Source organism: Triticum urartu, chromosome 6A, assembly GCF_056163025.1.
Source record: "Triticum urartu cultivar PI428250 chromosome 6A, HENAU_Tu73, whole genome shotgun sequence".
Classification (NCBI taxonomy): Eukaryota; Viridiplantae; Streptophyta; class Magnoliopsida; order Poales; family Poaceae; genus Triticum; species Triticum urartu.
Window position 1 is genome coordinate 551,752,761 of NC_141878.1, and position 25,313 is coordinate 551,778,073.

The window sequence follows — 25,313 nt, forward strand, 5'->3', positions numbered from 1 at the left end:
TGAGATCTTTAACATTAAAAGAAGGGTATGGAAATGACTTGTTGAAGTGCTCTAGATACCAAGTCCTTAACATGTCGTCATTAATCAAGAGAAATCCACAGAAGAGATGGGCATAAATACTGCAGTACAGCAAAATTGTGCAGACAAGATAACTTGATAAAAGTCGTTTGAAGCTGATAGGTGGCATCAGATAATAAGGCGGAGTTTTGTAAACATATCAAAGATTCAGTGTTTACCATATAATATTTCACGTCATTTGCAGGGTTTGATAAATTTGTATGGGAAAAAAATAAAGACAAATAGAGCACTTTATGCAAGGCATCAGATAATAAGCGGGGATTAGTAGTCCACACATGGATTTTTCCATTGAGAGTGTAGGATATCTGATCAACACTTGCTGGCAGGAAAGTAAAATAATTCTAAAAAAAATTACAACAATATCTGAGAAAAAAAATCTCAGGTAGACCATTTGACTACAGAGCAATGGCAAACGCCGCAAAGGGTTGGTAAGCAAACCGTCTCACTATCCACGCTCGCTGCGTCCCCCTCAGATCCAAGTCCAGTAAAAAACTTGTCTCCCAACTAAGAGGGAGAATAGGAACTAAGCGCAAATATGAGAAAAATAAGAAGAAAATAAGTAATTGAAGATGTAATGTTTGAGAAGATTAGAGAAGATAGAGACAATGTAGCTCGGATGATGCAGACATATTTGTCCAAGGAGGCCAAAACAGAGAGAAGATAGCTAAAAATATAGCTAAAAAAACCACAAACGAATAACAAAATCAGATATGTTGTTGATTCAGATCCCTCTGGGTGATAAAATAGATCTCATCAATATATGAGTCAGGCCACTACGTTTTAACATCACAAGTCCTCAACGGAATCCATGAACAACAATCTCCAATCCATAGGAAAGAAAAAACAAACAGAAACCTTAGGCAGTACCCTCGGTTCATGCCTGCAGTTCTTTGACATTGAGAATTTCATAATAAATGGTTGAGCTGTCAGACAGTGCTTTCTAGGCAAATGCATCTCCTTCAGACCACAGTGACGTTCGCTGCTCGGTGCCCTTGCATTATCTTATCCATGACACACACAACCAAACAATAGTCGAGCAATTCAAATCGGTAGACCAGGAACATCAAATCAGTAGGCTGCAAGGATTATGCTTACATCAAGGAAGAAAACTTAGGTCTCAAAGATGTGCCATCACTGGACTCACCAAACTGAGCTGCAGAGAAAACGACGACTTCCAAAAACCATCAAACATTTATGATAAGAATTAGCAGGAGCAATTCATGTGGTATTCGCTGCACCTCACAATCAGTAAGAGAGTCAAGATCCACATAAAGTGTTAGCCCATTTGGAAATTCAAGCCCTGGTGGAAATTCCGTCATAGATCTCTAAAATTTTAACATAGATCAAACCAAAAAAAAATTGGAGGAAATCTGGTTGGTGAACATCTGAATTGCAGACTTTCACAACATGGCACACAGAGCGCACCAATCAGTCCCGAAAGATGGTGTCTTGTTCGTGATTTTCATCACTGTCCAGCCAGCAGAATCATGAACAAAAAGAGGGGCGGACGAGATATCTAAAAATTATGAAGTATCCAGAAAGAACACTTTAGAAGATGCAAAAACGACAATCAAAAGCTGTTCAATTTCAAAAGCACAGACTGCAGGAGGTCCTCCATGCTTTCAGAACAAAACAAGGTAAAGTCATAAAATCACCAAGCCATCTGGACAAAGAAAACAGACCATTTTCCAAAAGATGAACTTCAAAGACGTAGAGAAGTAGTAAACAGAACTAAAAAGGCAGATGGCTCGGTCATACAGATCATCAATCTTAAAAGAGAAATTATAGTACCCAAAAGCACCAGATGATTTAGAATAATATATATTACTTAGACGCGACGACCCATAATCCACTGATGTTCCACGAATGTTAACTCGCACAGAATAACCCCGACCACTCGTACCAAAACAATAACCACCACAACCCAGTCTCAGATAACGATAGGACACACATAATAACTAAGAAGCAGGCTTCACCGCCTCTGCAACAGAACATCGACTCGTTTAGTCGACCTCCTCGATCTTGGGGCCAGCACCGCCAGAAGCAGCCGGGGTATCGTCATCCATGCCGCCCTCCATGTCGGCGCCAGCACCCTGGTACATCTTGGCGATGATAGGGTTGCACAGGGCCTCGAGCTCCTTCATCTTGTCCTCGAACTCGTCCGCCTCGGCAAGCTGGTTCGTGTCCAGCCACTGGATGGCAGCGTCGATGGCGTCCTCGATCTTCTTCTTGTCGTCTGCCGGCAGCTTGGAGGCGATCTTCTCATCCTTGATGGTGTTGCGCATGTTGTAGGAGTAGTTCTCCAGGGCGTTCTTCGACTCCACCTTCTTCTTGTGCTCCTCATCCTCAGACTTGTACTTCTCAGCCTCCTGGACCATCTTCTCGATCTCCTCCTTGCTCAGCCTGCCCTTGTCATTGGTGATGGTGATCTTGTTCTTCTGCCCAGTCGTCTTGTCCTCGGCAGACACGTTCAGGATACCATTGGCGTCGATGTCAAAGCAGACAGTGATCTGGGGAACTCCCCTGGGTGCAGGAGGGATGCCAGAGAGCTCAAACTTGCCAAGGAGGTTGTTGTCGCGGGTCCTGGTCCTCTCACCCTCATACACCTGGATGAGCACTCCGGGCTGGTTGTCCGAGTAGGTGGAGAAGACCTGCTCCTTCTTGGTGGGGATGGTGGTGTTCCTTGGGATCAAGACTGTCATCACACCCCCGGCCGTCTCCAGACCAAGAGAAAGAGGAGTGACATCCAACAGCAGCAGGTCCTGGACCTTCTCGTTGCCCTCTCCGCTCAAGATGGCAGCCTGGACGGCAGCTCCGTAGGCAACAGCCTCATCAGGGTTGATGCTCTTGCAGAGCTCCTTGCCGTTGAAGAAGTCCTGGAGAAGCTGCTGCACTCTGGGAATCCTAGTGGAACCACCAACAAGGACAACATCGTGCACAGTGCTCTTGTCCATCTTTGCATCCCTCAAACACTTCTCCACAGGCTCCATACACTTCCTGAACAGATCCATGTTCATCTCCTCAAACCTGGCACGGGTGATGGTGGAGTAGAAGTCAATGCCCTCAAACAGCGAGTCAATCTCAATGGTGGTCTGGGCAGTGGAGGACAGAGTTCTCTTTGCCCTCTCACAGGATGTCCTCAGCCGCCGAAGAGCTCTAGGGTTACCACTGATGTCCTTCTTGTTCTTCCGCTTAAACTCCTGGACGAAGTGGTTCACCATCCTATTGTCAAAGTCCTCACCACCAAGATGAGTGTCACCAGCTGTGGCTTTAACCTCAAAGATGCCCTCCTCAATGGTGAGAAGAGAGACATCAAAGGTACCACCTCCAAGGTCAAAGATGAGGACGTTCTTCTCACCAACACTGGAAGCCTTCTTGTCAAGACCATAAGCAATGGCAGCAGCTGTTGGCTCATTGATGATACGGAGGACATTGATGCCAGCAATGACACCAGCATCCTTGGTAGCCTGCCTCTGCGAGTCATTGAAGTATGCAGGTACAGTGACAACAGCGTTCTTCACAGTGGTGCCAAGGAAAGCTTCAGCAATCTCACGCATCTTGATGAGGACCATAGAAGATATCTCCTCAGCTGCAAACTGCTTCTCCTCACCCTTGTACTGGACATTGATCATGGGCTTGTCACCAGGTCCAGCAACAACCTTGAAGGGCCACAGCTTAATATCACTCTGGACAGTAGAATCGGTGAATCTACGGCCAATGAGACGCTTGGCATCTGCACAAAACAGCTCTATGTCAGAAATTGAACAAAAAAGTAACACCAACCATTATATGATAAGTTCAATCTCATGCTACTTTATTAAACTGAGGCAAAGCAGACAACAAATGACTAAGGCAGAAAACATGGTTTGCATATATAAATGGACTGGGCAGGCTAATACAAAAGGATGTATCAAGAGGACCCTATTGAATAATAAACCTCAGAAGCAATGTGATGTAAATGGATATATAGTAACTAGAGGCTCATTAGGAGCAGCCAGTGTCACAAAGTTCCATTGCCCCTCATTTCGAGACACAGAATCACAAAAAATGACCAGGTGTCAGATACCAAATGGCATTTGGTCATGAACATTGCATTAAACAAAGCAAAAAAAACTTGCCATGCAATCTCAGCCGAAAGATGGTGATCTTGTTTATAATAATCACAGTGATTCAGCAAATGGGATTGTTTGCATCACAGATCGCACAGCAAAACCGGTTCAGCATTGAATCCAAAAAAGTTTTAATCACATGAAAATATCTTATAACTATACAAACAGCAATGGGAGATCAGATGGTAGTGCATGTGTAAATTGATCATCACAGTAAATGCAGAAATGTGGTATGGTTATGATATCATCATTTCTCCCATCAAGTCATATGTGACAAACAAACAACAGAAAAAAAGGATAGTTGGCCATGAACAAGCACATCAAAATCACATAAGTAAAATAACAATGGGAGATTGAGCCACAGATTGTTCAGATTGAAAACCATGAAAGCTATGGGCACATTTAGCTTGCTGCCAATTTTGCCACATCTAAAATTAAACAGGCAAAAAAGGAGCAAATCAAAGGGATTCACACCAATTCCACTTCACAAAACGTGGTAGCAAACTTAATGGCCCAAAGCCATCCATCATAAATTCAGCAGAAAAGCGCTTGGATTTCTTATCATCATCAATCTGCTAGCTCCAAAAATAAAAGAGAAACACCAGCAGTGACTAATTAAAAAGATAAAGCACCACAGATTGGCACAGAAAAACTTGCAGTTTAGAAGAACAGTGAACAACAAGCATATCACACAACTAAGCGGGATTCAAGAATAGTTCCAATCCACAATCCGCTAGTAGTATTCTCCAGCATAATATTTAATTCAATACTACATTGTGTTAAAACATACTGTAACTGACATGAACAAGAGGGCACAAGGCATAACTCGAAACAGCTAGGCACAAAACACCACGGACAATGTATATTTATAAAACATGTAAAACCAATCGCACTTGGCAAGACAGAGCAATCAAGCTCTATAATAACATTAATAATATAGATCTAATATTATCAACCGAGTCACATGTCAATGAAGTGTTAAACAACTCACCGTTCAGATCCAACTATAAACAAATAGATCTAAGCGGGACCAAAAACAATTAACAAGATCCAACTGCGCAAGTCATATATAGTAATACTAACAGATCTGACACCCCAATACCAAGCATCTACCTCTAGCAACTAGCCGTTGCCAGCACATAATCTCTACGGCTACCACGGATCCAAGAGGCCAGGACCAAAACGCACTAAACGGAGTAAATCGAGGTGGACTGGTAATTACTTTATGAGAACAGCAAGCAGATCTGAGAGCTGTAACGAGTGCAAAGGCAAAGAGATGGGGCGCTCACCGAAGACGGTGTTGATGGGGTTCATGGCCACCTGGTTCTTGGCGGCGTCGCCGATGAGGCGCTCCGAGTCGGTGAAGGCCACGTACGACGGCGTGGTGCGGTTGCCCTGGTCATTGGCGATGATCTCGACCCTGTCGTGCTGCCACACGCCGACGCACGAGTAGGTCGTGCCGAGGTCGATGCCGATCGCCGGCCCGTCGCCCTTCGCCGCCATCTCTCGCGCTCAGGGGAAGCTGAAGCTCTCGAGTGTTGTTTTTTTTTGTTTGCTCTTCCGGGGTGGGAGAAGTGGCGGCGGGTAAGGAGGAGGAGGGGGAAGAGGACTAGGGTTTGAAGAGGAGGATTGCAGGAGGCGGAGCCGGGGATTTTATAATATGACGGGGGAGGGCTCGTGAAGCTCTAGAAGGTTCCTGGGCTGCGGGGCGGGATGGCAGAGCCGTTGAGATCTGATCCTGCGGCTGATGGCGCACGGGGCGTCCTTTTCGCGGCTGGCCTTTCCGTTTTGGGATGTTTATTTCTGACTTTTCTTTTCGAGGGAATTTCTCAGAAACCGACTTGATTTTCTGGTGATGCATATGGGAAACCCACCTTTGGCGAGTCCTTGGTGAGGTGAAACACTTTGGGTGGCAAGTGTTGTATGGGGCTCTCCATGCTACGGTGTACTAGCATCTCGGCATATTCCATGTTCGTCGCAGTGTCCTACTTGTGCAATTGGGGTCGAAGATATTCAACATTATTTTTCGGTGCGATCGGACCAAAGAAATATAGGGTGCATTTGGTTTGCTGGAAGTTATTAGCAGAGCTATATTGAAAAGCCGATTGGGATCGATAACACTTGAAATTCTCTTCAAAACGGATGTTGTTTCCAATGATCGTGGCGGAACTGGCCCTTGTAGCGGCGTGGTACAGCTGGTGGCAACGTCGACAGATGGTTAAGAGAGTTTCGGTCCAAACAGTGAAGAAAACGGCAGTGTCTATTCCTGTTCTGGCTACACATATTTCATAAAGTCAATGACTTCTAGCTACCGATTCAGAAGCGTGGTCATATGTGCGCAAAACCTAGTCACAGATTGGTCAAGATGAATAACGATGCAACTTTCCATGAAGATACTCTATCGCGTGCATGTGACGATGTGTCCGCGACGAGCATGGTGACTTTGTTGGAGCGGCAAACTGGTTTCTACCACACATTTGCGATGCTGAATCAGCAGAGCTTCGGGCCATCAGGGACGGAGTATATCTCGCAGCAAACATTGTTTGCAAATAGTGTTGAAAACGGCCTTACTTACGAGTTACGACATATGGATCTACACTGTTAGCTTGGGTTGCAATACGACCACCCACAGCTAGCTGACCTTGGTCGTGGCCAACTCAACCTCGTTTTTCTTTGGGGGCATAAACGAATCACATTATAGCCTTTTGTATCAAGAAACAGGTCAGATGTCAACTGAAGCATTTCCCCGACGGTCAAAATTGCTATTCTTCTCCCCCCAAAAGATACAACTCCAAAGACGACGGGTTTGTCCAAACGATGGTCGACAACCCAACCAACATCACGAAACAGAAGCTAATCAACGCGGCAAGAAGAAGGAAGGCTAGCTAGAGAGACGGACTCTACAACGGACCTGTACATGAAGAAGACATCACGGTTGCTGGTCTGGCAGTGGAAACACGCACCGAGGAACTGGCTGTAAAGGCAGCCCTCCCGCTCCTCCCACTAATGGAAAACAGGTTATTAATGGCGCACCTATTTTGGCTACTAATGGCGCACATTAGATGCGCCATTACTAGCACGCCATTAGTAAGTTTTAGTAATGGCGCACATTTGATGCGCCATTACTGTCTAATAGTGCGTCATTATTAACCCTTACGTGCGCCATTAGTAATAAAGCCAAATGCGCCACTAGTAACCTTAGAGGTGCGCCACTAGCTAAAAAGCTAGGTGCGCCATCAATAAAGGCTGAAATGCGCCACTAATAGTATATTTGAAAAAAAAATACAAATTTAAAAAAACAACCTATAAGGAAAAATGATTTAAAAACAAAAAATGAAATAGAACCATAATTTTTATTATAGCAAGAATATTATCATGTCTTTACAAGTATCCAATAAAAAAAGTTGCACAGAAAAAAAAACAAAATCCTATAACTAATCTTCTACTCCCTCCGTCCAAGAATACCTCTCGCAAGGGGAGGAAATTTTGAACTGAAGTGCATTTTACATTACAACCCGTCATATTTCAAATCAAAATCAATCGAGTCCACGTCCGATCGGTAGCAGCGCCTCGTCCTGGCATCGAGGAGAGCCAGAACTCATCTCTTCGGTAGCTCGTCACCACCCTCCCGGCAGCCTCCGACATCACGTACCCACCCTCCCGGTGTCGATCAACTGCTTTGAGGTAGCAGATTCCTCCTCTGTGTCTGCTCCTGCAATTAACACTTTGAATGCAATTAACAATTTGAATGTTAATAAGAGGCAAAGACAAGATGGATCAGTATATAACAATGGAGTACATGCACAATTAGATGTTCAAGCTGTTTAATGTCACTCCCATCATCACAATTTCATCTCAGGAAATGGAGTAGAATAGATTTAAGCATAGTGGGAGAACTTGGTGATGTGAGCGAAGCAAACTGCCTACATTCTAGAGATAGAGGAATATAGATATTGTTCCATACGAGTTTGCAAACTTACAATATAGGACCATATAGGCAGCCCTGTCATTGCCAAAAAACAAATATCACAGGCAGGCAGGGATTCTAGAAATAGAGACCAACCAGAATTAACAAGATGACACAGGCCAACAACACAACACACTCGTGTAGTTTTAAAGAGCAGTGAACCCTTGATAATATGGAACGACAACATATAAAGCCCATTCATCGTCAGTAAAGTAAATATGTGTGTGCCGGACTAGCAGGACTGGATTTAACCGAACAATTAATCACAGCGCACTACTGGACCTTAAAAGAGTTAGCTAGCTAGGGGGGAGGGGGAAGTAAAACTAAAGCGTTGCTGGGTTAATCCAACAAATTTGCGATACGGACAGAGTTAATCCATTGGAGTCAGACTTGTTCGTCACCAAAAAATACATGCAAGTTACTAACTTGCTAGCGGACCAAGAAGCTACATGAGGTGATGCATTTGTGACAGCCTCTGTTTCATCCAAACTAGTGTAAATGGATTTGAGCAACCCTAAACCATGTGCGTACTGTATGGGCGGCCAAATCTGAAGGCACAGGCGGATGGGAGCAGCTTCTCTTTCTCCCCCTTGACCAAATCAGGTCAGAGACACAAATGCTCAGGAATCAGATCTGGAGATGGAAAAAGAGCTAAGGTAGCAGCAACAGGAGAGGATGCCTTCCATGGCGTGCGTGGTCCTGGTGGGGAAGGGGAAGGAGCAGCTTCCATGGCATTGTCCTCCTTCCTACAGAGATGAGACCTCTCATGGTGAGAAGTCCATGGAAGAAGGAGGAGCATAGGGGTCCGGTGCTGTACCTCGTTCCTGCGGCATGCATGCTAGGGTTTCGGGCGCGAGGCATGGCTGCTGGCAGGTCGGACTTCCATGGCCGACCTCGAGGACCTCGGTGGTCGCGGCCCAGGTGGACGGCGGCGCGCCGAAGCGCAAGGACCCACCCACCCACCCGATGTGGATCTGGGACCTTCCCTTCCCGATCCGCGGATGGGAGAGAAGGTTCTCGATCTGCGGATGGGAGAGAAGGTGGGGGGCGCGGGAGAGGGTGGAGCGGGGACGGCGGCGGCTCCACCACTCCCAGATCCAGCGCCGACGCTGCCTTCCGATCCGTCACCGCCGAGCTCGGGCTCCTTGGCTGCGACTACCGCGAGGAGGCGCGAAGGGGGCCGAAGAGAGAGGAGGGCAAGGGCCGCCGCGCAGGAAGAGGAGGGAGCACTGGGAGGCAGCATGGATCGGGGCCGGGGCGAGGCCGAGAGACGTGTGTGCGTGGGGTGAGGGAGAAGAGGATAGGGTTTTCGTGCGAGAGAGAGAGGAGAGAGATGGTGGGCGGTCGGGCTGCGGCACTTGCCTACAAAACCACAATGGCGCACCGCATGGAAAAGTGCGCCATTAGTATCAAAAATAGCAATGGCGCATCAAGGGAAAAGTGCGCCATTACTATGTCCAGAAGTGGGTCAAAGCTTGGTCAAACATAGTAGTGGCGCACTTTTTACAAGGTGCGCCATTAGTAGTTTTGCAAAAAAAGGAATAAAAAATATAATAAAAAAAACAACATTAGTGGCGCACTTTTCGACAGGTGCGCCATTACTAGTTACAACTAGTAATGGCGCACTGTGTCTGGATGCGCCATTAGTATGTTTGGACAGGCGCACTAGTTCAAAAAAAAATTGATACTAATGGCGCACCCTGGGCCAGGTGCGCCATTAGTAGTTTCAACTCTAATGGCGTATCAGAAGGTGGTGCGCCATTAGTATATACTAATGGAGCACCGCTTGTCTGGTGCGTCATTAGTGTCAATCCCATCTATAGCCCTTTTTCTAGTAGTGTCCCCCCACTTCCAACCACACAGGCGAGGCCATCCTTCATGTTGGAGCTGATGGGGCGGCTCCATTAATCGGCTGACACGTCGCCCCACTCTGATGGTGGACGTGTTGTCGCCGCATATCCCGTAGCCCGCTCCCCACCCCGGCCCTACAGGCCGCCGACTCAAAGAGCGACGCCGCTGCGGTGGGGGCAGGGAGGCTCGACGATGTCAACATACGTGACGTTGTCGGCGATGTTGGTTGAAAGGGGCTCGACATTCGTTGGGAAGGGCCGCAACATGCGGGTAGCGACGGGGTGCCGGGCAACTGCTGAAGTGTTATGGCGAGGCCCCAGCCCACAATGGTCCTTCAAGAACCCTTCGGTCAGTCAACGACGGATTTGGCGACCTCATGGTTTCCCGCATCCATGCAGGCCACCAAGCAGATGAGGATAACAAACATGGGCCATTGCCTCGACCTCTCGGCGCGTGATACTCTTAGGAGTAGGGGCGGCAACCGAAGCAACCAACGACCATTGCGCCGTGAAGTTCTCCGGCGTGAGCACACAAGGGGGACGGGTTCCCCCATCGGATGACTTCTCACCATGCTGGTTATTAGTGTTAATTACGCGGTGGGAAGAAAAAGGTGGGTGCACAACAAACCTTGTTTTCGTCGGCTCACTTGTGTGGTTACGTGTGGGACGACAGAGTTTTCGTCTGCTCATTTGTGTGGTTAATCGGTTTGACTGGTGCACTGTTCACCGGTTGATTAGTTGACCCTTGACTTTTGATAAAAACATGAATAGGGAAAAAAATAAATTTTAGAAAGTTCACCAGATTTGGAAAAAGATCTTGAGTTTAAAAAAATCCTTAATTTGAAAAAGTTAAAGAATTCCAAAAAATATCATGAATTTCAAAAAAACCATAGAATATGAAAAAAAATGTGGATTTTAAAAATATCATGAAGTTGAGAAAAATTCACGAATTGGAGAAATGTTTGGGAATTTGAAAAAAGCTCACAGATTTGAATAAGGTCCATGAATTCTAAAAAAATTATGAATATTTAAAAAGTTACATAATTCAAAATTTTAAAAAAGTTAATGAATTTGGACAATTTAGAATGAAAAAGGACAAACAAAAAAACATAAACGAAAACAAAAAGACAAAAAGAAGAAAAAACGCAAAAACCAGGAAACACTCGTGCTAGGAAAAATCGAAAGGAAATCCGCCTAGAAAAACCAGTGAAAAAATGGTGACAAAAAAGAACCTCTGCCCTACGTGGGTACAAGCGCTGTGGAGTGTGTGAGCGCTTCGATTACATGTTTTTTTCAGGCAATCCAGAGAGCTTTACTCATATCAGTGCATTCCTAGGACAATTGGCCAACATGCTTTATACAGTGCTCATAGCACGCAATTCGAGTTTGTGCCTCCGATTGCACGTTAACAGGCGCTATAAATATTGTATAGAAAATGTGGTTCCTATACGCAGCGTTCTAAGTGAGGGACGCGTCGCACATGGGCCTCACCTGACTGGGGCAGCCCAATAGCGGGTGTACATGCAGGAATCGACAGATGTGAGCATTTAATATTATTTAAATTTACAAACGTAATTTTAATGGAAAAAGTGAATATTTCTTGAAACGCATACATTTTTAAAAATATGTTAAAAAAATTAGAAACTCATTTTTTATAATAAAACTAAAAAATCAATATGTGAACACTAAACGAATATTTTTTCGAAAAGGGATTTTTTTAGAAAAATTGTAAATGCGAATTATTTTGAAACTTTGTTTTTTAAATGGCAAATTTTTTTTGAAACGTGGAAGTTTTTTGAATCTGTGAAAATAAATACTTTATAATTTGAGAATGATATTTGAATTTTGTGAACAGTTTGTGTAAAAACTTGAATAAATAAAACCTGAAATGCTCGAAAAACATTAAAACTCGGTTGTGGAACTTTTTAGAAGGTTCCCAAAACCGACCAGGAACCTTTCAGGAGGTTCACAAAAGCGGATTTCAACAAACTACGACTCCCATTTATCTAGTTCGGTTCCTCTCGTGTGCACAAAACGCATGGCGCCACCAATTTAACGCAAAATGCGTCAAATAGCGAATTCGTCTCTTATACGTCACATTCTGCGTCGCACGGGAGGCTCATCCGATCGGATCGGCCCTGCAACGACTGGTATTGTAATGCAAAGCGGTTAAATTTCAACCACTAGAATTAATGAACTTTGCTAACTACTAGGCAACACTAAACTTTAAGAACTATCAGCAATGGTTGATCCAATCATTCTTTGAACTTTCAAACATTACTTTTTGGGAAATTTTGATTTTTATAAACATAATCATTTTTCAAATTTGTGAACATACTTTTAGAAACTCAAACTTTTTAAGAAAATCACGATCATTGTTTTGAAATTCCAAACTTGAAAACATGGACATTTTATTGAAAGAATTTTTTAATAAAAAAATGTGAATAAAGATATTTTTGGCTTCGTGAAGAATTTTTTGAAAATAATATTGTTTGTAATTTTGAACAAAATTTGAAAATGCAGACAATTTTTGAAAGCAAGAAAATTTTTTAAAAACAGGAATATTTGTTGAAACTGCAATCAAAAACAGAAAATGTATTTTTTTTGGATTTGTGGAAAACATGTTTTAAACATGGACGCTTTTTGAAATCTGAACAATATTTGAAATTTGTGAACATTTTATAAAATTGAAAAAGAAAAAAATTTGGAAAACTAAAAAGCCAGAAAAACCTTAAAAAAATCAGTTCAGGAACCTTCTAGGAGTTCCCAAAAACAGATTTCAGCAAACTGCAACACACTAAATTGGGCTTGCCCATTTAGCTAGTTGGGTCCTCTCTGTGCACGAGGGGTGTAAGACTCGGGAAAATATCTGATGCATCGGAGCTTGTGGTGCTACCGGTGCACCGAACTCACGTTCGCTTTTAAGATGTTCAAAAAATTAGCACATTCACACAACATCAATGTATATTGTCACAAAATTTCAAGTCAAAACTCGAAACACAACTCGGAAAAACAAAAATGACAAATTCAACACTAAATAGTTCATAACATAACTTGGGCTTTAGATTTGGCCTATTATCACACCGATATCAAATTTGTCTTTTTTGTATCTCAAAAAATATTTTGACTTTTGATACGATTTGTTTGCGACATCATCCATTGATGTTGTGCTAATGTGCTGGATTTTTCTTTTCGGATTTAAAAAAAATGTTCTATGGCATCCTTTACACCGGCGGCACCACAAGTGCGGGTGCATGGGACACATTCCATGTAAGACTCACCCATCGAGCAAAGTCGAAAGTCGACCTTAGTGATCCGATGGTGCCGAGTGGAAGGGCCGCCGCTCAACGGATAAAAGTTACTCTAGGGAGCGTGGCGTCGTCAATTTGAGTAAAATGCGTCAAATAGGGATTTTTTTCACGAATACGCAAGCTGCGTATCTTTGTATTGATAGAAGGAGAAAGTAGCATGGGATTACAACGCTTGCAGGGCCATGTACGCAGGAGGCATAGTACACGAGCGTCGGAGCAGACTTGGAACCAGGGGTCTGCTCAGCCCTAAAGTCTAACCTAGTAGCTACTCGCCAGGGATGATGTTAAGTAGCCCTTTGGCGCCTGCCTTTGCCCATAGGCGCGCCTCATCCTTGATGGTGTCGGAGACGAGGGTGAGCGAGGGAGTGGCTTGGTCGAAGATGCACGCGTTGCAGTGTTTCCAGAGCCACCAAACCGTGAGTATGATGAGGGATGAGAGGCCTTTTCGCACGGGAGCCGGCGAGCGGTCGATGCAGGAAGCCCACCATGTTTGGAAAGGGGTGTCCTCAGCTGGAAGATCGCCGGCCATGCGAGCCCAGTCGAGGACCTCATGCCAAACCTAACGCGAAAACCAACAGGCCGCAAGGAGGTGGTGCATGGACTCGAGCTCCTGATCACAAAGAGCGTGCGCGTCCTCGTGTGGCAAGCCGTGGCGGGCAAGCCGCCCCACGGTCCAGCAACAGTCTTGCATGGCAAGCCAAAGGAAGAACCTGACGCGAAGAGGCGCCCATGGCCGCCAGGTGAGACGCCAACGGGGATCTTCGCAAGCACCAAAGAAAAGCGCCTTGTAGCAGGAGCTCGCCGAGTATGAGGCGGAACCAGTCCAACGTCAGGAGAGCACGTCCGGCGTGGAGAAAAGCGGTGTGTGGCGCATCAGGCGCCAGAGGTCGACGTATTGCACCATGCCCGCCGGACCAAGTGCGCCTCGTATGTCGTGGACCCAAGAACGCAGATGAAGGCCGTCGTGCACGCTGCGGCCTTTGCGGAGGCGGTGCGGGATGAGAGTGGAAAAACACTAACACATATTGCACATTGTATTCTCGGAGACCATTTTTGTTTGAAATTAATATTCTGACAAGGATAGGATATTTCTTCTCTTGACCTCAGGGCCAACGTTGGCTCTGCTTCGTACTCCAACAAAGTAGCCGTTGGTTCCAGATCAATGTCAGTATGTCATAGTTATTCCTTTTGTTGGAGTATATGATATTCTATTCTAACCCCAAAAGAGGGACTGGATCGGTGTCAAGGTTACTCTGGTCTGGAACATGGATCTCTTTCATCCAGAAAAGAGTGTGGACGTCGACAGTGACGGAAATGCTAAGCATCGGTATCAAGAAACACATGACTTGCAGTTGCAGAGCACCTTGAGGAAAAAGACAGTATCGTCGTCATCTTGCGAAGACGCTCGGCTCACCTTCCCACTATTCGGGATTCCAGGCCAGGTTCAACGAACACGGCACCTCACCGCGGCGAAGCGGCATACCATCACGTCGCGTACTTCTTCTGTGTCAAGTATGAATGTATCTAGATGTATTTTAATTCTAAATACATTCATTTTTATTACAAATAATTTGGAACGGAGGAAGTACGTGCCGAATGATCGAACGACCGTAGTTAACCAGCAGGCTGATGCCGTATCATTCGTTGCTTTAAAGTTGACTAGTAAATATGCACATGCTACGCACGTCTCAATCAAAGCAGCTTATGAAATTCGTGTGAGTATTGAATTCTGAATTCATATCGAGATTAACTAACTTTCATGTAAAGAAAGCTCTCCTATGTGGAATGAAACTTACTGTATACTACTACCTTCGTCACAAATATATTAGTACAGAGGGAGTTCTGTTTACAACACATGAAAAATACTGATAAATCCATGTAATAGCAGCATCTGTGACGACCATATAGAGATTCGAATGATAAAAATGAATGATAAAAGTGTCTGCATGAAGTAATACAATCTTGGCACATGGTGTTGGCCTTGTTACACGGGAGTTGTGCGGGTCATCTTCCTGATTAGGAACATTTGGCTTCAGACCTTCAACTCTTCACCTCAAATCATTTTCTTTAGTTCCGAACCGATGAGAACTTCAGTTACAAGGATAGAATAAAGTGATGATGGGACTCGACAAATGTATCATGCAGTGAATGATTCACAGTATGCTCCAGACAGAGCATGCAAGTTAAATTAATTAATTAAACTAACATGACACAAGAAAACATCATTTTAGTTCTAAATACATTCATTTTTACTATGAATAATTTGGAACGGAGGGAGTACGTGCCGAATGATCGTACGAGCGTAGTTAACCAGCAGGCTGATGCCGTATCATTCGTTGCTTTGAAGTTGATGAAGGGGTCGCAGCATCGCCCACGCCTTGGAAAGCTGGGCGTAGACATGTGGCACCACAAGACGTTGAGCTAGCAAAATCCATGTGGATGCGGGCGGCAACAATGAGTTCACCAACACGAGCTGTCATGCGTGCCCATGCTAATCGCTCGACCAGTCTGGTTCGGGGCCCGACTAAACTCGCGTCTAGTGCACCGCGCATGCAGCGCGATCACCCATCGACATGGAGGAACTGTTCAACGACGGAGCGTCTGGTTTCCGTTTACTGTCAAAAAGTAGTAGCCTAGTAGGAGTGCTAGTACTTGCCACTCGAGCAAGGGCCCTGTCTGTCATCATATCAGTAGGAATGTAGGATCAATCACTACACGCTAAAAATAAATATAATAAAAGAAAGTACATATTAGTTAAATGAGAGTTAATGTGCAAGCCTAAAAACCTTGAGGGTTTGGGCATTATGAATACTTCGGTCATGAAAGATGTTTGATCATCAAGTGGTGGTGGAGAATACTCACAACAATGCAGCCGTAGAACGTCATGCACTATTGAACCAGGCAGGCCATTTAGAAAATGTTGTAGCAACAAAGGATGATGAAAAGGCAGAGAGAAGCCGTTTAAGGCTAAAAGCATATGTTGTGGTTGTTAGGTGACTCACATTTCGATCTTGCGCTTTTAGAGGACATAATGAGAAAGTTGAGTCAAGGAACAAAGGGAATTTTCTTGAATTGTTAGAGCTTCTCGCGCAAGTTCAATCCTGATCTTGCCAAAGTCATTTTGGGGAATCCTCCATACAACTCAAAGTACACAGCTCCGGATATTCAAAAGGAAATCTTGTCCATATATGCATATAAAGTTAGGAGACATATTCGTGAAGAAATCGGGGATTCTAAACTCTCTATTCTAGGGGATGAGACATGTGATGTGGTGAAAAGAGAACAAATGACATTGGTTTTTAGATTTGTTAATGAAGCTGGCTTTTCACAAGAGCGGTTATTTGATTTGATACATGTGGCCAACACTAAGGCCATGACATTGAAAGATAAATTGTGCTCTGCATTATCACTAAATAGTTTTGATATTCAGAATCTTTGTGGACAAGGATACGATGGGGCTAGCAACATGAGAGGAGAACTGAATGGATTGCAATCTTTTTTTTCCTGAAGGTATGCCCATATGCATACTACGTTCATTGTTATGCTTATAGATTGCAACTTGCAGTAGTAGATGCATCCAAAGAGGTGGTTCCTATTGCCTAGTTTTTCTAGAAATTGATCTTCATTATAAACACTCTTGACTCCTCATAAAAAAACTCCATGATGAGCTCCATGATGCCCGGCTAGTAGAACTAGCACATATGAAAGAAAAAGGAAGGTATAGACTAGAACAAGGAGCAAATCAGATTCGATCACTTAAAAGACCTAGGGACACTAGGTGGGGGTTCTCACTTTCATTCTATTCATAGCCTTATGAAGTTGTTTAATGCAGAAAATTTTATTATCCAAGATATGGCTTCCGGTAGATCAGTAGTGGGATCAATACGTGCTGATGCTGACACTTCTTTCAGCTCTTTGTCCTCATACGAGTTTTTCTTTATCTTATGTATGATGAAGGAGATGTTAGGGATAACTGGAGGACTTGGTCAGGCTTTACAAGAGGTCACATGACATTGTAAATGTGGTTCTAAGTTGGCTCACACAATGTGTTTGAAGTTTGAAGGCTGAACGAAATAAGTAGACAAGTCATATATTTTGGTGTAGTTAGTTCTCTTATGGAGTATATGTTGCTAATCATACATGTATTTAGCTAGCAATATGGGTCATGTAATTTTAAATTTTCCTGGAGGCTACAAGTTCTCGTTTGTTGTGCTTGGTTATTTTTTTTTCTCATTGCCCCCCATAGATTCTTGTCAAGCTCCACCACTAAATACTCATTACTGAACCTGGGACTTTGTGGCTTGATATTCTCAAAGCCAAATATTTTCTGACCTGCAGCCCTATGTTTGCTCCTTCCACTAGTGGGTCTCAATTATGGCGGGATTTGGTTAAAGTTAGAGATGACTTTTGCGGCCATGTTAAATTTGTAGTTTTTCTTGCGGGTGTTAAATTTGTAATTGGCAATGGGGAATCCGTTCATTTTTGGCTTGATTGGTGGTATGGTTATTCGCCTCTTTGCTCTTCTTTTCCGTTTTTGTTCTCGTATTGTTCTAAACCTAGGATATCCATCTCGAAATATTCTCATAATAACTGGGACCTAGGTCTCCAGTGTGTGCTCTCTCCCGAAGAGTTGGTGGATTGGCATCGTCTTGTTGCTATCTTTCCTTTGCTCTTGGAGTCAGCCGGCACGGTGAGGTTGGCCTCATTCTTTTTTTGGTTGATTTTCCATCAAGTCTCTTTATTTTAGGTTGATCGTGGGTTCTTCCACTTCTAAGTTTAAAGATATGTGGCGTTTCAAGGTTCCCTTGAAATTTAAAATCTTTATGTAAAGCTATTCATGGTAGACTGTGTGTTGCTGATCAAATTCGTAAATGTAATGACCCTGATCTATGTGCTTTATGTGTTGCGCGTGAAGATACCAACCATATTTTCTTCAATTGTGACTTGGCTAACTTTTTCTGGTGTTGTGTCCGGTCATGGATGGATGTCGACTGATCCCCCTCTTCCTTCGGTGATCTTCACTTGCTATCTTCTCAGCTGTCGGGACAGAAGAGACATTTGTTCTGTTTTGGTATTTTTGCTATGTGCTAGGTCTTACGGACCACCAGAAATAAGTTTACTATTTATCACTGACTACCTGTTTAAACTATTATATTTCCTAAAGAAGTGGAAATTATTGATTAAGGTGGTTGATTGCATGGCGATGGAGAAATTGATCTCGCATGTGCATTCGATGGCGTCTTGCCCCTCCCACCAAGAACTAGCTGCTCCCGCCTAAAGATTATGTCTTATGCTAGCTAGTTTTACTTGTATAGGCCTTTTGGGCGTAAGTCGATGGTATGCGTTGCCCTTTTAAAACTTTTGTCTAATAGTTTATTCCCTACGGGGTTGTTGTGTTTGGTTGCGTTGATTATGCCTGGTGGCTTTATTTATAAAGTCGGGCATATGCCTTTTTTCTAAAAAATATCTTTACCTAATCATACGCTAAAATATCTACCAAGATATTTGCTTGATCATACGCTCTAGAGATCATTAGCATGATATATACACAATTCAAATTTAGCACAAGTGAATGCAATGATATACTAAGTTCATTGCAAAATAATATAACAGAGTCATTATGTGGTTAACTGCACCATTATGTATAATATATTGCAAATAATGTGTATCAAGAATATTATGTGGTTAACTACGCCAACTAAGTCGTTGTACTTATTAAGAATATAACATGATAGTGGTTAACTATGCCAACTAAGTCATTATACTCATTAAAAATTACATGATAAAAACAAGTTATCCGTAAGTATAAACATTTTGTATAAATTATCTAATGTGCGATGCGTGACCTATTCGTCGAGTAACTTGATTTGGGTTATTTGTTGATATGTAAAGTGAAGGGGGAATTTCTCTCCTTTGATAGTTTAATGACAAAGGATGAAACTCAAATCAAAATTTTGGAGGATAAGTGGTTGAGTAATACAAATCAGTAGGGATAAGTGGAGCCTTATAAGTGGCTGAGTAATATAAATTATTATTGTTTCACATGTAGCGCTACCACATCATCAATTAATGCATGTTAGTCAGAAGTTATGTTTTTACATTAGGCTTTTTATTGACAGTATATCTGTTACGTAATTGTAGCATGCCTATGTAGCTCGGGTCAGTTTTGATCACTTCCACAGCTCGAGGAGCCTGACCTGGCGTGTGCCTGGAATCTTCTTGATGGTTGTTTGGTTGATGCCTGCGGGGAGAACTGAGTGTCTGGCTTGAACTCCCCTAGCAGCCTGGCCTAATTAAAAAATACCGATAAATATAATATCTAGCCCAGGCAGTATGACCAGCCTGGACCAAGCGTAACTTTCTCCTTGCCTGGCAATGTTGCCTGGACCAAATAAGGCTATTAGCTACACCTGTGTTAGAGACTAGTACATTGATACGTCTCCAATGAATCTATAATTTATGAAGTATTCATGCTATTATATTATCAACCTAGGATGTTTTATATGCATTTATATGCTATCTGGGACTAACCTATTAACCTAGAGCTCAGTGCCAGTTTCTGTTTTTTTCCTTGTTTTTGAGTTCTACAGAAAAGGAATATCAAACTGAGTCCAATTGATGTGCCAAATTTTGACGATTTTTTATGGACCAAAAGAAGACCCCATAGTAAAAGAGTTGGGCCAGGACAATCCCGGGGCGTCCACGAGGGTAGGGGCGCGCCCACCCCCCCAGGCGCGTGGGCCTGCCTCGTGGACGCCTCGGGCACCTCCTTGACATGAGACCAATGCCAAAAATTCCTATAAATACAAAAACCTTGGAAAATTAACCTAGATCGGGAGTTCCGCTGCCAGAAGCCTCTGTAGCCACAAAAAACCAATCTAGGCCCTCTCTGGCACCCTGCCGGAGAGGGACATCATCACCGGAGGGCATGGAGGAGGATCCCGGAGGGGCCATCATCGTCATGAAGGCCAAGGACCAGAGGGAGAACCTCTCCCCATCCAGGGGGAGGCCATGGAGGAGGAAGCACAAGGGGAAGAACCTCTCCTCCTCTCTCTCGGTGGCATCGGAGTGCCATCGGGAGGGGAATCATCGCCACGGCGATCGTCTTCATCAACATCACCATCCTCATCTCTTTTACGCGGTCCACTCTCCCGCACCCCGCTATAATCCCTACTTGAACATGGTGCTTTATGCCACATATTATGATCCAATGATGTGTTGCCATCCTATGATGTTTTGAGTAGATTTTGTCTTTGGGTTGATTTATGATCTAGATTGGTATGAGTTGTATGTTTTACTTTGGTGCTGTCCTATGGTGCCCTCCGTGTCACGCAAGTGTGAGGGATTCCCGCTGTAGGGTGTTGCAATACGTTTATGAGTCGCTTATAGTGGGTTGCGTGAGTGACTGAAACACAAACCCGAGTAAGGGAGTTGTTGCATATGGGATAAAGAGGACTTGATGCTTTAATGCTATGGTTGGGTTTTACCTTAATGATCTTTAGTAGTTGCGGATGTTTGCTAGAGTTCCAATCATAAGTGCATATGATCCAAGTAGAGAAAGTATGTTAGCTTATGCCTCTCCCTCATATGAAACTGCAATGGTGATTACCGGTCTTGTTAACAATTGCCTAGGACAATTCCGCACACCGATCCACCATTATCCACACTCTCTATTTATAATATTTAGTAATATATTCTAACTTTATGATAACAACACCTACTTTCATATTTTAGCTCTCCGATATCATACAAAGTTATCCACTTCATACCCACAACGTAGTTTTATTTCTCATTTCTAGTTGGAAGCAAACGTTCGGTGTACGTAGAGTCGTATCAGTGGCGGATAGGGCTTGAGAGAATACTGATCTTACCTTTAGCTCCTTGTGGGTTCGACACTCCATACTTATCACTTCCACCTTTGGAAATTTCTACGACGATTCCCTGCACTTGAGGATTATCAAGCTCTTTTCTGGCGCCGTTGCCGGGGAGCAATAGCATGGGGTTGATATTCTCGTGTGTGCTTGTTTGCTTTCTTCACTAAGTAGATTTTATTTTTCCTATTTTGTTTCTGTTTAGTTGTGGGTGAAACATAAAAAATAAAAGAATTAAAATACAAAGAAAATTACTTTCTTCACTAGGTCCCACTCACTTTCTTGTAAACGCAGGCTTCTCCATAAGTCTGCGTAAACCCAAACGCTTTGATCATCTCACCAAAGCGAATGTTCCAACTCCGAGATGCTTGCACCAGCCCATAAATCGAGCGTTGGAGCTTGCACACCTTGTCAGCATTCTTAGGATCGACAAAACCTTCTGGCTGCATCATATACAATTCTTCCTTAAGGAAACCATTAAGGAATGCCGTTTTGACGTCCATTTGCCATATCTCATAATCGTAGAATGCGGCAATTGCTAACATGATTCGGACGGACTTTAGCTTCGCTACCGGTGAGAAAGTCTCATCGTAGTCAACCCCTTGAACTTGTCGATAACCCTTAGCGACAAGCCGAGCTTTATAGATGGTCACATTACCATCCGCGTCTGTCTTCTTCTTAAAGATCCATTTATTTTCTATGGCTCGCCGTTCAACGGGCAAGTCAGTCAAATTCCATACTTTGTTTTCATACATGGATCCTATCTCGGATTTCATGGCTTCTAGCCATTTGTCGGAATCCGGGCCCGCCATCGCTTCTTCATAGTTCGAAGGTTCACCGTTGTCTAACAACATGATTTTCAAGACAGGGTTGCCGTACCACTCTGGTGCGGAACGTGTCCTTGTGGACCTTCGAATTTCAGCAGGAGCTTGATCAGAAGTATCTTGATCATCATCATTAACTTCCTCTCTAGTCGGTGCAGGCACCTCAGGAACATTTTCTTGAGTTGTGCCCTTTTCCGGTTCAAGAGGTAATACTTCATCAAGTTCTACTTTCCTCCCACTTACTTCTTTCGAGAGAAACTCTTTCTCTAGAAAGGATCCATTCTTGGCAACAAAGATCTTGCCTTCGGATCTGAGGTAGAAGGTATACCCAATAGTTTCTTTAGGGTATCCTATGAAGACGCATTTTTCCGACTTGGGTTCGAGCTTTTCAGGTTGAAGTTTCTTGACATAAGCATCGCATCCCCAAACTTTTAGAAACGACAGCTTAGGTTTCTTCCCAAACCATAATTCATACGGTGTCGTCTCAACGGATTTCGACGGAGCCCTATTTAAAGTGAATGCGGCAGTCTCTAAAGCATAGCCCCAAAAGGATAGCGGTAAATCGGCAAGAGACATCATAGATCGCACCATATCTAATAGAGTGCGATTACGACGTTCGGACACACCATTACGCTGAGGTGTTCCAGGCGGCGTGAGTTGTGAAACTATTCCACATTTCCTTAAGTGTGTGCCAAATTCATGACTCAAGTATTCTCCTCCACGATCTGATCGCAAAAACTTGATTTTCTTGTCACGTTGATTCTCAACCTCACTCTGAAATTCTTTGAACTTTTCAAAGGTTTCAGACTTGTGTTTCATTAAGTAGACATACCCATATCTACTCAAATCATCAGTGAGGGTGAGAACATAACGATAGCCACCGCGAGCCTCAACACTCATTGGACCGCACACATCAGTATGTATGATTTCTAATAAGTTGGTTGCTCGCTCCATTGTTCCTGAGAACGGAGTCTTGGTCATTTTACCCATGAGGCATGGTTCGCACGTGTCAAATGATTCATAATCAAGAGACTCTAAAAGTCCATCTGCATGGAGCTTCTTCATGCGTTTGACACCTATGTGACCAAGGCGGCAGTGCCACAAGTATGTGGGACTATCATTATCAACCTTACATCTTTTGGCACTCACACTATGAACATGTGTAGCATTACACTCGAGATTCATTAAGAATAAACCATTCACCATCGGAGCATGACCATAAAACATATCTCTCATATAAATAGAACAACCATTATTCTCGGATTTAAATGAGTAGCCATCTCGAATTAAACGAGATCCCGATACAATATTCATGCTCAAAGCTGGCACTAAATAACAATTATTAAGGTTTAAAACTAATCCCGAAGGTAAATGTAGAGGTAGCGTGCCGACGGCGATCACATTGACCTTGGAACCATTCCTGACGCGCAACGTCACCTCGTCCTTTGCCAATCTCCGCTTATTCTGCAGCCCCTGCTTTGAGTTACAAATGTGAGCAACTGCACCGGTATCAAATACCCAGGAGCTACTACGGATACTAGTAAGGTACACATCAATTACATGTATATCACATATACCTTTTGTTTTGCCGGCCTTCTTGTCCGCTAAGTATTTGGGGCAGTTCCGCTTCCAGTGACCACTTCCCTTGCAATAAAAGCACTTAGTCTCGGGCTTGGGTCCATTCTTTGGCTTCTTCCCGACAGCTTGCTTGCCGGGCGCGGCAACTCCCTTGCCGTCCTTCTTGAAGTTCTTTTTACCCTTGCCCTTCTTGAACTTAGTGGTTTTATTCACCATCAACACTTGATGTTCCTTCTTGACTTCTACCTCTGCTGATTTCAGCATAGCAAATACTTCAGGAATGGTCTTTTCCATCCCCTGCATATTGAAGTTCATCACAAAGCTCTTGTAGCTTGGTGGAAGCGACTGAAGGATTCTGTCAATGACCGCGTCATCCGGGAGATTAACTCCCAGCTGAGTCAAGCGGTTATGTAACCCAGACATAGTGAGTATGTGCTCACTGACAGAACTATTTTCCTCCATCTTACAGCTGAAGAATTTGTCGGAGACTTCATATCTCTCGACCCGGGCATGAGCTTGGAAAACCATTTTCAGCTCTTCGAACATCTCATATGCTCCGTGTCTCTCAAAACGCTTTTGGAGCCCCGGCTCTAAGCTGTAAAGCATGCCGCACTGAACGAGGGAGTAGTCATCGGTACGTGCCTGCCAAGCGTTCATAACGTCTTGTTCTGCAGGGAGAACAGGTGCGTCACCTAGCGGTGCTTGTAGGACATAATCTTTCTTGGCAGCTATGAGGATGATCCTCAGGTTCCGGACCCAGTCCGTGTAGTTGCTGCCATCGTCTTTCAGCTTGGTTTTCTCTAGGAACGCGTTGAAGTTGAGGACTACGTTGGCCATTTGATCTACAAGACATATTGTAAATATTTTAGACTAAGTTCATGATAATTAAGTTCATCTAATCAAATTATTCAATGAACTCCCACTTAGATAGACATCCCTCTAGTCATCTAAGTATAACATGATCCGAGTTGACTAGGCCGTGTCCGATCATCACGTGAGACGGTTTAGTCAACATCGGTGAACATCTTCATGCTGATCATATCTTCTATACGACTCATGCTCGACCTTTCGGTCTTCTGTGTTCCAAGGCCATGTCTGTACATGCTAGGCTCGTCAAGTCAACCTAAGTGTTTGCATGTGTAAATCTGTCTTACACCCGTTGTATGTGAACGTCTGAATCAAACACCCGATCATCACGTGGTGATTTGAAACAACGAACTGTCGCAACGGTGCACAGTTAGGGAAACACTTTCTTGAAATTATTATGAGGGATCATCTTATTTACTACCGTTGTTCTAAGTAAACAAGATGCAAAAACATGATAAACATCACATGCAATCAAATAATAATAGTGACATGATATGGCCATTATCACATAGCTCCTTTGATCTCCATCTTGGAGCTCCATGATCATCTTGTCACCGGCTTGACACCATGATCTTTATCATCATGATCTCCATCATCGTGTCTCCATGAAGTTGCTCGCCAACTATTACTTCTACTACTATGGCTAACGCGTTTAGCAATAAAGTAAAGTAATTTACATGGCGTTTCTCAATGACACACAGGTCATACAAAAGAATAAAGACAACTCCTATGGCTCCTGCCGGTTGTCATACTCATCGACATGCAAGTCGTGATTCCTATTACAATAGCATGAACATCTCATACATCACATATATATCATTCATCATTCATCACAACTTTGGCCATATCATATCACAA

General features: G+C 43.7%; 1 protein-coding gene and 6 non-coding genes across 7 annotated transcripts; all 7 read right to left on the minus strand.

The window, feature by feature from the left end:
- Positions 1-179: 179 nt before the first annotated feature.
- LOC125530230 (small nucleolar RNA R16) lies at positions 180-264 on the minus strand. The gene has a single exon (XR_007292892.1). It is a non-coding gene; the product is annotated as a small nucleolar RNA R16 (small nucleolar RNA).
- Positions 265-314: 50 nt separating this feature from the next.
- Positions 315-402, minus strand: LOC125530231 (small nucleolar RNA R16). Its single transcript, XR_007292893.1, has one exon. It is a non-coding gene; the product is annotated as a small nucleolar RNA R16 (small nucleolar RNA).
- Positions 403-1,457: 1,055 nt separating this feature from the next.
- Positions 1,458-1,552, minus strand: LOC125530228 (small nucleolar RNA SNORD96 family). The gene has a single exon (XR_007292890.1). It is a non-coding gene; the product is annotated as a small nucleolar RNA SNORD96 family (small nucleolar RNA).
- Positions 1,553-1,883: 331 nt separating this feature from the next.
- LOC125530226 (heat shock cognate 70 kDa protein 2) lies at positions 1,884-5,826 on the minus strand. Its single transcript, XM_087528763.1, has 2 exons — positions 5,477-5,826; positions 1,884-3,811 (listed from the first exon to the last, which is right to left on the minus strand). Exons 1-2 carry the CDS (start codon positions 5,688-5,690, stop codon positions 2,082-2,084), a joined length of 1,944 nt encoding a protein of 647 aa, XP_087384889.1. The 5' UTR covers positions 5,691-5,826; the 3' UTR covers positions 1,884-2,081.
- On the minus strand, positions 4,029-4,156 carry LOC125530232 (small nucleolar RNA F1/F2/snoR5a). The gene has a single exon (XR_007292894.1). It is a non-coding gene; the product is annotated as a small nucleolar RNA F1/F2/snoR5a (small nucleolar RNA).
- Positions 4,199-4,282, minus strand: LOC125530229 (small nucleolar RNA Z196/R39/R59 family). The gene has a single exon (XR_007292891.1). It is a non-coding gene; the product is annotated as a small nucleolar RNA Z196/R39/R59 family (small nucleolar RNA).
- Positions 4,360-4,445, minus strand: LOC147966246 (small nucleolar RNA Z195/SNORD33/SNORD32 family). Its single transcript, XR_015609579.1, has one exon. It is a non-coding gene; the product is annotated as a small nucleolar RNA Z195/SNORD33/SNORD32 family (small nucleolar RNA).
- Positions 5,827-25,313: the final 19,487 nt, after the last annotated feature.